The sequence below is a fragment of the Hippocampus zosterae genome, unplaced genomic scaffold, assembly GCF_025434085.1.
Source record: "Hippocampus zosterae strain Florida unplaced genomic scaffold, ASM2543408v3 HiC_scaffold_387, whole genome shotgun sequence".
NCBI lineage: Eukaryota > Metazoa > Chordata > Actinopteri > Syngnathiformes > Syngnathidae > Hippocampus > Hippocampus zosterae.
This window is the reverse complement of record NW_026262922.1, coordinates 16,187-28,253: the sequence shown is the minus strand read 5'-3', so window position 1 is coordinate 28,253 and position 12,067 is coordinate 16,187. Positions and strand designations below refer to the sequence as shown.

Here is a 12,067-nt window from a genome sequence, read left to right as displayed (position 1 = left end):
TTCCCATAGGTGGCAATGAATTCCTTCACAGACTAACAGCTCAGGTACTTGCGCAGGGGCACGGAGGGGTCCATCCGCACAACCTAAAACTCAAACCCAGCGAAGGCCAGCACAACCGTCCTGATCTCATTGGAAGAGGTGGTCACAACCCGCGAAGAGGGCTGCCTGCGATTGGTGATCATTAATGCCTGCATCAATCATTTAAATGCCCCGGGAAATCATCACGATACAGGTGGGCCAATGTGGCAACCAGAGTGCCGAGCTGACCAGTTGGCTTCGAGTTCTGGAAGCAGCTCAGCAAGGAGCACGGCATCAACCCTGAGGGCGTGCTTGAAGAGTACGCGGCGAGCAACCCAGGCGATGACCGCAAGGACGTGTTCTTCTACCAGGCGGATGACGACCATTATATCCCGCGGTCGGTGCTGATCGACCTCGAGCCCGGCGTCATCAACCGGATCCTCAACAGCCCCTACAGCCGCTTCTACAATCCCGAGAACATCTTCATGTCGAAGGAGGGTGGAGGGGCGGGCAACAAGTGGTCCGAGGGGTACGCCCAGGGCCAGAAGCACTCCGAGGAGTTGCTCGACATCCTGGAGCGGGAGGCGGATGGCTCGGACTCGCTGGAAGGGTTCCTGCTGATCCACTCGATCGCGGGCGGGACGGGTTCGGGGCTGGGTTCGAGTTTACTAGAAAAGATCAACTAACGATTTCCCAAGAAGATCATCTAGACCTACTCAGTGTTCCCGAACCTGTACGAGGCCAGCGACGTGGTAGTCCAGCCCTACAACTCGATGCTCACCATTAAACGCCTGATCCTCAATTCCGACGCCGTGGTGGTGCTGGACAACTCCGCGCTCAATCGGATTGCTACTGACCGGCTGATGATCAGCAGCCCCTCCGTGTCGCATATGAACTCGCTGGTGTCCACGGTGATGGCGGCCTCGACTACGACCCTGCGGTACCCTGGCTACATGAACAACGACTTGGTGGGACTGCTGGCCAGTCTGATCCCCACCCCGCGCTGCCACTTCCTGATCACGGGCTACACGCCCCTGACTATCGAGCAGCACATCTCGAACGTGCAGAAGACCTCAGTGTTCGACGTGATGAAGAGGCTACTGCAGGTGAAGAACATCATGCTGTCGACCCAGCCGAAGCGGGACAAGAGCTGCTACCTGTCGATCCTGAACATCATCCAGGGCGATGTCGACGCCACCCAGATCCATGAGAGTTTGCAGCGCATCCGCTAGAAGAAGTACGCGAATTTCATTTCCTGGGGGCCTGCCTCGATCCAGGTGGCATTGTCCAAGAAGTCGCCCTACATGGAGTCCGCGCACAAGGTCTCGGGGCTGATGCTGGCCAACAGCACCAACATGAGCAGCATGTTCGACCTCATCCTCCGGCAGTACGACAAACTCATGAAGCGGAACGCCTACATCGACCTTTTCAAGAGTTCCGAGGGCTTCACCGACGATGAGTTCAGGGAGAGCGAGGAGACCGTCCGGCAGCTGATCGACGAGTACCATGCCGCCTAGGAGCCGAACTACATGGACTGGGGCGAGGATATGGTTTGATTGATATTTGCGCTTGATGGACTCGAAAGCTGAGATGCTGGCCCTTGACGCACGCCGCAGAGACATGGAGATCGAAATAGCGGGGCTCCAAAAGATGGTCTCAGAGCTGGCTGAGGCGCAGGGGTATGACCGTCCGCTGGTCGACGCCGAGGGCTTTCCTCGAGCGGACCTGGAATTCCATGCGCTGGCGGAATACCGCAATCTCAAGCGCAAACTGGCCGAACTTAACAATGACCACAAGGCGGTCATGCTGCAACTCGAGAAAATGCTGTACAGCCACCACGAAGCCAACCGGGAAAGACTCGCTCCAGTCATCGACTCATAACTTCCGAGGGCCTCTCAGCCACAAATCCAGCCCTCTCTCCAGCCTTTCGCGACCATCTCAGAGGTGCGGAAAGACTCACTTTCTTAGAAATTGGGTTGGAAGGAGGGCGACAAATTGGTCATCCTGGGTATAATAAATAGACTAAATTGCGATCGGCTGAGAGCGATCCCCCCGATGCTGAGGTAGTCGGCAGGCCAGCCCCTGCCGTTTCGGCTGCTGCGAGGAGCCGCCATAGTGGAAGGCTCTTTGGAGATCACCAAGGAGGGGCTGGGCTGCAGGCTCGACCCTTATGACTGACAAAATATTATCATTGCACAGGTTTCCCCATCATTCCAGCTATAAACCGCTCTAGCAAGCACCTGCCCATACTTCAGGCCAGGCCAGCTCCACCCGGCAGAAAAGGGGGATCGGCGAATGTCGGCAAATAAATTATCGATAATGCTGTGCAGACGAATTTCTACGGCCCTGGTCTACGCCTTCCACATAATCCTGCTGATGATCCTGTACGGGATCTTCGCCAGGTTCGACACGATACAGGCTGCGGACCTGGAGCTACAGCTGACTCGGGACGTAGGGCTGATAGTGTTCGTAGGGATCGCAGGGCTGTATGCGATGCACAAGTATGAGAATATGGGGGGTTTTGGGTTCGTGGCGATCAGTTCCGTCACCGCCATGCTCTATTTCGTGCTGCTGGATCTGTTTTGGCAGCGCACCTTCAGTTCCGGGTGGGACGGGCGGGTTCCCATTTATTCTGGAATCACCCGTGAGGCCTACTTCTGCGCCCTAGCGGTCGCGGTCACACTAGGTGCGCTGATGGGCAAGGTCGGCCTGCGGGAGTGCATGGTGGTTGCGGCCATCGAGTCGATCGGTTACACGCTCAACAAGCGACTGTGCCTGGATGTGATGTAGTGCACGGACACGGGCGGCACCTTCATCGTGCACATGTTCGGGGCGACCACTGGGATTGTCATGTGCCTGATCTACAAGCCCCGTGACTCAAACCCACACCCCTTCAAGGCCTTCAGCTACAGCTCGACCATCATCGGGGCCGTGGGGGCGATGTTCTTCTGGGTGATGCTGCCGTCCTTCAACTCTGCCTCCGCGCCCATCTACAACCGGGACATTGCGTACATGAACACTTTCTTCGGCATGTGCGTGTCTGTTATGGCTGGGTTTGGCTTTGAGCTGCTGTTGAAGGGCAAGGCTGATCTGAAGGACCTCATCCGATCGGCTATTGCTGGTGGTATCGCTCTGGGCGCCAGTGGGTTCGTCACTCTCAACCCGGCTGCCTCCATGATCTGCGGGCTTGTGACCGGCATGCTCACCAGCATTTTCCTGAACATCGAAGCCCTGGACAGAGCCCTTCCAGACTCCTTCCATACGTTCTCAGTCAACTTCATCCCGGGAATCGTAGGCAGCACCTACTCTGCGATCATGTACGCCTTCATCCGCACGCAGACCCTGCCGCCTCTCTTCAACGACTATGTGGGCACGCGCACCGTCTCGAGGCGGGCTGGGTTCCAGTTCAGCTGCATGCTCATCAGCCTCGGGATTGGAGCGGGCACGGGGCTGGTCACCGGCGGCTTCCTGAAGATCTGCCAACCTTCCTTCGAGGAGAACGTCGAAGAACACTGCTACAACGAGGGCGACAAGAAGCTTGGCAAGCAAGTCCTCTACCACGACTTCGCGGAATGGGATATCGCACTGGTCGACGAGGTCTTCGATGACGACGTCCAGGTGTACGGCGAGAAATCAGAACGCGAAGTGGACCAGCAGAACAACCAAGCCTCAATGGAGGTCATCGTCCACGAAAACGGAAATGAATGACCAACACCTGTTCATCAATGCAATCGCAAGTTGAAGTCGAGCATGAGCCTGTCAATCGCTGCCCTCGCGGACCGCACCATCACCCTGCCCTGTATCATACTGCCTCACGAGCTCGGCCACGAAAAGCCTGTTGAAACACCCTTTCTCTATGAGGACGGGATTGCCATCTCGGCCCGGCAGAGGGCGGTGTCACCTGGGCTGGTGATAGAAGAGGGCCCGTAGATCCTGGTCCGCCGGGAGCTGACCTGCGCGGTGGTTGCTGTCTTGGACCGCTACGTTGAGGTCAAGATGCAGCTGCGGCTGAAAGATGCCTGGTCGGGGATGGTGTTCGGGTTGCCTTGCTTGGTCAAGGGCGGTGACCCGGCACCAGGGCAGCGGGCAGGAGTGCGGATCGTCAGTGTGGCGAATGGTCTAAAAGGCGAGTACGTGGGGCCGGGAGGGCACCCCAGCTGGAGCGAACTTTAGAAAGAGGTGACCAAAGTGCTCAAGCGCAGGCGGTGACACAAATTTAATTATGATGATAGGACGCGTCGTTCGGGGCTACCAGCAGCTCAGCGGACAGCTGCAGATGACCAGCGAGTGCCTGGGCTACCTTGCCAGGCTGACTTCGCCGGTCAGGCTCAAAGTGTCGGCAGGGGGTGCCTTGCTCACCAGAGGGATGCGAAGGGTTCAAGTATGAGTTCAAGGCTGACAGTCCTCGCTAGACTGATTTCGTGTACCAGGAGAGTGGCAAGGTGCTGCTGGCAGTGGAGGCGGAATCGCTGACATACCTGTAAGGAGCGACTCTGGACTACGAGGACAAGATGATCCGCAGCGCACTGTACGTGCAGACCAACCCGAACGCGGAGGCATCCTGCTCATGCAAGTCATCCTTCTCCCCCGCAACTTGTGACTCCAGATCAAATTTATAATGCCGAATCTGACAGCCCCCGGACGGAGCGGCAGGGGCCACAGGCGCTGCCTCATGGCCCTTTGAATAAAGAAAATGAATTGGAGGATCTAGCAGACCTGGCAGCACAGGCAGAAGGACGAGGAGAGAGGCAGGATGCTGTATGCCTTGCTGCAGGATTTTGACACGATCGAGGACATGCCCGGGTCCTACCACCACCCGCCTCTCATGGTCATGCAGCGCCAGGCTGAGGAGCAGGAGGAGCGCATCCGCATCCTCCAGATCAGCTATAACTCAGCCCGCGAGGATGCCGGCCAGAAGCGGGGCAGCCGCCCCCGCAGGCCCGGCAGGAGGCGGCCGGTGCTCCCCGAGAAGGGCGACTGACCCTTCAGTTCTGGAAGTCGATTCTTCGGGATACCATTTGGAAATAAATTTTTACTTGTTTTCTTAGCCACAAGTCGGTTATCTGCCCCTCCTCGTAGGATGTCACTTCTCTATTCGGGGAGCAGCAGGCCCGCCATACCAAACTGACTTTGCTCATAGTCTTTACCAGGGTTGTCCGCTTTGTGGTGGTTCCGGGTTGGAGGCCGAGGTGCAACAGAAGGGTAGCACCTATCCTTTAATAAGCGGAGAATAATTTTATGGAACTGCTGCCCGAGTGGCTGGGTAAATGCCTGCAGCACCAGGAGCCGTTCACGAACTACTGCTCGTGCAGGGCCAAGCTCTGTCCCGAGTGTCTAGAGGGGCACGTAGCGACACACTATCCGCCCAGTCACAGTGTCTTGCCTCTAAAAAAGTTTTTTATTGAGTACTTCACGAAAGTGGCACGGCTGAAGGACGCTCTCGCGGAGGCAGAGCAGCCCAAGGGCAACGCCAAGCAGCTGCGGCAGGTGCAGCAGGCCCGCGAAATGGTCGAGGGCAGGGTCCACCAGTACTTCGAGGGGCTGCTGGCCCGCCTCGCTCAGGCCGGCAGCCAGGACCACATGGCCAAGCAGCTCCGAGCCAACCTCGCCATCCACGAGCGCATGTTCGACAACCGAGACATCGACGGGATCTTAAACTACGATTGGGATAAGGAACTAAACTACGAATCCTAATTTTAGTTGAGCACTAACTACGACGCGTTGGTGCAACTCGACCACTGTCTCAAGTCCTTCCTCCAGCTCAAGACTGAGGCCCGTGCCAGGCCTGCGCTTGAGGCGGCTGTTCATACCCAGAAAAGCAGCCCTTCATTCCCGATATTTTCAGGCAGTTTCCTTTCCGTGCCAGCATGCGCGTTCTACCGGGCCAGGTAACTTATCAGGGTGACTCATGACGGCAAGGCAACCGTGATCCCTGCAGGTAAAAACGATCTTCCGCCTTTCCACAGGATCACCATGCTTAGCACACGGGAGGCTGTGGTCACGGGCGGGGTGTAGGGCGGGAAGAAGTCGAAGGCCTGCTTCCATATTGATTTCGAGCTGAAATCAGTCGGGAGGATGGCTGACATGACAGTTGGTAGATCATCACATGGACACTGCATGCTGGACGGGTATGTGTACGTGGCCGGTGGGTGTGCCGGGCCTGGCAAGACCAACACTTTCGAACGGTTCATGCCCAACCAAGGCTGGGAAAGTTTACCTCGGATGAATTCCGCAGTGTCCGAGGCGACACTCCTACCCCTGCGAAGAGAGTGTCCTGCGGATTGGAGGCAGGCTGCCCTCCAATAATTTGGATAACAGTCTATAGCTGTACGACGTGAAAGGGCGAACGTGGACAATGCTGCCCTTTGCGTTTGGTCTAGCTGAGCCGCGGAGGCTGGTCTAGAATTTTCGGGTGTTTGCGGGGGCAGGGGCTGTTCGGAATGACACGAATTCACTTGTTGTGTTTGGAGGGTACAACTAGTTTGAGGAGGTACAGGGCCAGCTCTTCGAAGTCCGCTTGGAACACCCTCTCTGCAGAGTATAAGGTATCCAGGAGACAGAAAAGCTAGGCTGCTCAAGCGGACAGTGTTTCACCCACGACGGCTAGCTTTTTGCCCTGTGCGATAAAGCCGCCGAGCTGAAAGTCCTCAAGAAACCAGCGGGCAAGCTGTCCCAGACCGAGCGGGCAGTCTGGAGGCCGGTAAAACTGGCATGACTTGATTTCCTTAATTACGAGCCTTTCTGGTTGAGTTATAATTTGGCGGGATGCTGGCGCTGACCCGTGACGGCATCCTCTCGCTGATCGAGCCTGCTTTCGACCAGGAATTGGTCCTGCAGGTCCTGAAGCCCGCTGCCTCCAGAGAGTGCTTGCTTTCAGACGGGTGTGTCTTTCTCAGGGTCGAGCTGGGAGAAAGGCCGGTCGCTGACCTAGCCAGCCGGCTGGTCTAAGAGTTCGACATCGTGAGGCTGGAGAGGACAGACTGGCAGCATTCCTGCAAGGACCGAAGTCTGTTCTCGATCGGAGGGTGGAAGCTGCTGTCAAAGTGCAAGAAAATGGTGGGCAGCCCTCTTCCCTTTAGCGAATACATCCGGAAGATGAGGGGCAGCAGCTTACAGCCTGTCGTCCAGGTTCTACCCTAAGACGGGCCAGCCGAGGGCGGTGAGACCACCATCGCGGAGTTGGTCAGTAAAGAGGGACAACCAAGCCAGCAGCCCCTGGTGATCCGGGTGCTGACCAAATCGAGCATCTACTCACCCAGAGGAAAGCGGATGTTCTTTGCCGGAGTGCAGGACAAGGCGGGCAGTCACATCTAATGCGCGTTCTTTGACGAGATGGTCGACAAGTATTACCAGATACTCCGGCCACAGCAGAGCTACAGGGTGAGGGGAGTGCTGGCGGTTCAGAAACGGCACCGCAAGGAGCATGAGCTCAGGATGACTGCGACCTGCACCCTCGAACATGTCGAGGCCGAGGCCAAGGCCGCCTGTCCTTCTATCCTCGAGATCGAGGAAGCCAAGGAACTAGAAAAAGGACAGCTGGTTAGCTTCTTCGCGTTGCCCGTCTTCCGAGACTTGAAAGGGACACGGACTGAACTGCTGGCTATTTCAACCCGGGGTGCTAAGCTGACAGTCGTCCTCTGGCCTGACTTCAGCCAGCTAGACAAAGTAACAGTCCGCGAAGTCCTGCTGTTCCAGAACTTCAAGGTCAACGAGTATAATGGCGCCAAATCACTCAACTCAACCTATAAATCCTCCGTGATTAGAGAGCAAGAAGCTCTCGTGGAATTCCCTCCTAAAAGCAAGTTTCGGACCGGATACCTTAACAGCGAGGCCAGGAAGCCGTCTCGCATCACGGTGAGGGAGGTCAGTCTCATCCGGGCAAGAGAAATGGCTTACGTGTAAGGGATGATCCTATTCCTCCATGACTCGCCCTTGTCGAAATCCCTATTCTTCGCGAAATGCCAGTGCGGCCAACGCCACCAGCTGGAGACAGGGCCCACCTGCCTATCCTGCCAAGGCGGGCTAGCAGACATGCAGATCCACCTGAACCTTCGCCTCCAGGTGATGGACCACACCGACTGCGTGACCGGGTACCTCTCGGACAGCCTCTGCGAGAGGCTGTGTAACAAGAGCGTCCGAGAACTGGCACTATAATTCCTAGAGAGCCCCAAGAAGATGATAGCAAGGCTAGACCGCTTCACCGGGAACTACCTGGGCGTGCTGATCAAGGTCAACCCCACAGACAACAAGACTTACTTCAATGTCGTGGAACTGTGTCCGCCGGAGTTCAAGGGTGATTGATTTATGATGACCTGTCAGAACATGAGGCAGTTGCTGTTGGCCCTCTCCTGGTGCCGCACCAGCTCCTAGATCAGCCAGGACTCGGGCTCTTCATCGTATTTCAGGAGGAAGTGCTTTTTTACGATCCAGTTGATTGGGTTCACTTTCTCTCCGCCTGCCAGGACACGGTCCTCCTCATCGATCTTGAGCAGCAACACCTGCTCGAATTGCACTCGCTGGCCCATGAACGCCTGCAGTCTCACGTAGCCCTGGCAGTCCGCCACCAGATGCTCGGGCATGCTCGAGAACGAAAACCCAGTCGGCTTCTTGGTAAAATAGTCGGCCATCCACCGGTAGTCATCATACTCCTCAGCAGAAAGGCAGACCAGCAGCATGCCCGAACTGGCGCCAATGAGCGGCATGGCGAACTGGTCAAAGGCTAGCTCCGTCAGTTCTCGGAAGGAGAAGTTCACCCACAGGGAGTCGCAGATCATGGGCTGCACCCTTTCCCGGAAGAACCCGGAGTCCTCTGCCGAGATGTACTCTTTGCGTCGGAAGATATCCAGCCTCCTGCCGAGGGCGGTGGCCGCATTCTCCAGAAAGACGAGGGTCTCATGGCCAACCCGTGCCTCGTGGGCTGCCGCCTCGTCCTCCGGAAAGAGGATGGCCAGCAGCCGGCTGCACGCATCGCCGATCATGTACAGCTCGATATCCTCGACCAGCAGTTCATTCTTCTGCAGCATTATCAAAATGAAGTGGGCAGCAGTGCTGGCGGTGCTCGGCTGGGGCTGCGCGCAGGAGTGCCCCCACGACGTGGAGGTGCGCTGCATTGACGACATCAACCGCGCCTATGCTGAGTGCGATGAGGCCGCCAAGGAAAAGGGCAGGGATATCCCTGTCGACCTGGAGTGCGTCAAGTTCCTGGGCAATGTCGAGAAGGACTGCTGGCCCTGCATCTGCGCGGTGGCCAAACAGAACCACTGGCACATCCGCGGCTGCTCCTCCTCCGCCTGACCCTCATGCATACATATCTACGCACATGGCACCTGCGAAGAAGCATCCGTGAGGTCAGCTGACGAACAGCACGTCGTCGTCCTCGAGCTCGATGCATTGGTGGTCTGCTGCCTCGAGCAGCTCGCGGAGGTTGGTCACCTCGTGGATGTACTTCGGGTTGTTGATGACCTCGAGCAGGAACTGCTCGCGGCGGGAGAGGTACTGCCCCAGCACGTGCTCTGAGCAGGCGATGCACTGGTCGAATGCCCGCCCGTAGTACAAGTTCGTGGCGAAGTCGCTCATGGTACCTCGGATATGGTGCGGAAGTATGCCGAGCTCGCTTTCTTCGAGTTTTTCTTTTTTCTCGTTGGCGGGGCAGCCTTCCCGCAGGGGGTGATGCAGCAAGGCAACCAGCAGTTCGCAGGCCAGCCCGCTCGACACGAAGCTAAGGCCAGGCCGTGTAACAGTGCACTGCTGGTCAAGCGTCCGATCCTTCATGGAGTTGACCGGCGCCAGCACGTCATTACAGAAATAGCAGCCCAGCCTCTCACGGTGCTTTTCAGGGACGAATGACCTGGGACTAATCCCGTGGCGGATGATCACGTAGGAGTCGAACCCCAGCGCCACTGTGATGCAGATCTTCTGGTATTTGTTGGCCAGCACGGTCGGCAGCCATCTCGCCTCGCGCGAGTCCATCAGCAGGAACACTGCGTCATGCTCCTCAACCAATCGCTCTACGCGCTCCAGGCTTTCCAGCGTCCTGGAGATGTCCGCCTCGGTGGTGACAAAGTGCCCGGGCATGGGCACATTGATAGTATACCCCTCAGAGTCAAGCCCCGGGAAGATCGTCTTCAGGGCAGCCGCAGCAGTCTCCGCCTTGTTCTTGCCCCCCAGTGTGGAATCCTCGAATGTGTACAGCGACTGCCGCACAGGGTTGGAGTATGAAACCTTGCCGTTATCCACGAACGTGATCTTTTTGATGCCCCAGCCGATCAGGCACCGTGCGAGCTGGCAGCCCAGCGTGCCCGAGCCGAACAGCAGGCATCGAGTGCCGCTGATCGTCGGGATGTCCAGCTCTGGCAGCAGCCGCCACTTCATCAGCTTGATGTTCAGGTCGATCGCCTCCCCCGCCAGAGTCTTTTCGTCCATCATCGGCTTGAGATCCAGCTAGAGCGGCTTATACGACCCGGCAAGCAGACCCTCTGAGAGCCGCGCCTCTGACAGATCGACCTCCCACAGCATCGACCGATTCCACTCCAAAGGCCGTTCCAACCCCCGTATCACAAACTCCTTGAACATCAGGATAGGCACTCTCTTGAGCTGGTCCTTGGGCAGGTCCAGTGACAGGATGAAGGCCAGGTAGTTGTGGGCGAAGATGCCGTGCCCGTCCGGGTTGTTGATGGTGTCCAGCAACACGAACAGGTAGTCTTGGGAGGGAGCTGCCATGAGTTGGGTGAAGGGGCAGCGTTGGTAGCCGGAGGAGTCCAGCCGCAGCAGCATAAATGGTTCGACCGTGCACCCATCGATCTCCTGCTTAAGTGTGCCCGCCAGCAACTCGAGTGCCAGCTTGCTGCCAGCCACAGGCGTCCATCCCAGGGTCTTAACGCCCTCAACTTTCAGGGCATTGGCGACAAACCTATAGTTGAAGGTGTACTTCTTTAGGTTTGCGAACATCGCCAGCTCGAAGACATTGAGGTCCATTCCGGATGCGTCTTTGGCGGCAAGGCGAGTAAGGACTTGCTTGCGGAGTCGGTCGTGCAGAACGGGGTCGGTCTATTAGGTGTAGGCCTCAATGGTGTTGCAGCAGTGGAGGGAGCCCGTCAGCTGCAGCTCGAGGGGGCCAGTGGCCGGAGGCTCCTGTTTTCCGAAAGAGTGGAGGTCGAGGATGACGATGCTAACAGGGTCAGGCTTGTTGGACAGCGAGCATCTCCCAAACAAAGGGCGGTCGGAATCATCAAGCCTGAACTCCTCAACCTTCAGTTTGGCGAAGCGAGACCAGAAGCCGATATCGATGTTGCCGATCGGTCGGAACACCTTAGGCTGCTTCTCCATAATTCTGATATAGATAGATGATACAATCAGAGAGTCTATTGTGGGTGTCCATCAGTTTTCTCCCCTCTCTTACATTCCTTCCAGAACTGTGATTCTTTGGGCTAGTCGCGTGGCCCGGTCGTTCGAGGTCCCGTAGAATAGGTCCTTGACCTTCAGCTTGATTCCTAGTTCTGAATATCCAATAGAGCAAACCGACAATTCAAAATGATTACAAAGGACGCGGTCACCAGCCTGCTTGCCAGGGGGGTCGGACCTGCTGGCAGTGCCCTGCCGTACCGGCTCAAGGCGGTGCTCGATGGCAGCGCCCCTGACGGCCAGTTCGACCCGGAACTCTTCTAGGAGATTGCTGAGCAGTGTCGGAAGGGCGCGGGGGGAGAGATCAGCGTGGGGGAATTTGGCCAGAACATGACGGCAGCATATCGCATCCTGCAGGACAGGATTGAAGAGGCCAGCAAGAAAAAGATCGATCTGACGCGAGAGCGAGGCCGGCTGCAGAGCGAGATGGAGAGGACGGCCTCCTACGACGCGAGGGGGCAGTCCACCATCCGTCAGCGGAAGGGACAAGTCGACCTAGACCTCGAAGAGATTGAGCAGGAACTGCTCTCCTATCACAGAGAAGCAGGGCTGATCGAAAAAACATTCCTCGGGCAGCAACAACCCTACGAACCCAGCCCCAGCCTCAACCCCAACACGGAAACGTTCGAACTAGACTGCGGGCTGCGAA

The 12,067-nt window shown here is 57.2% G+C and overlaps 2 protein-coding genes across 2 annotated transcripts; one reads left to right on the top strand and one right to left on the bottom strand.

The window, feature by feature from the left end:
- The first annotated feature begins 205 nt into the window (after positions 1-205).
- Positions 206-1,574, top strand: LOC127595075 (tubulin gamma-1 chain-like). Its single transcript, XM_052056776.1, is given in 2 exon segments — positions 206-268; positions 270-1,574. Coding segments are annotated over 2 exon segments (1,368 nt in total).
- Positions 1,575-9,366: 7,792 nt separating this feature from the next.
- Positions 9,367-10,992, bottom strand: LOC127595074 (uncharacterized). The gene is made up of 2 exons (XM_052056775.1): positions 10,522-10,992; positions 9,367-10,458 (listed from the first exon to the last, which is right to left on the bottom strand). The coding sequence occupies exons 1-2, from the start codon at positions 10,990-10,992 to the stop codon at positions 9,367-9,369; spliced, it is 1,563 nt and encodes a 520-aa protein (XP_051912735.1).
- Between the last annotated feature and the right edge of the window lie 1,075 nt (positions 10,993-12,067).

What these genes read in the sequence shown, in the direction of transcription:
- LOC127595074 (XM_052056775.1), bottom strand. Translation starts at nt 10,992, where the DNA reads ATGGACCTCAATGTCTTCGAGCTGGCGATGTTCGCAAACCTAAAGAAG. An exon ending in ATCGGTCGATGCTGTGGGAG is followed by an intron (nt 10,459 to 10,521) that starts GTCGATCTGTCA and finishes AAGCCGCTCTAG; the next exon opens with CTGGATCTCAAGCCGATGAT.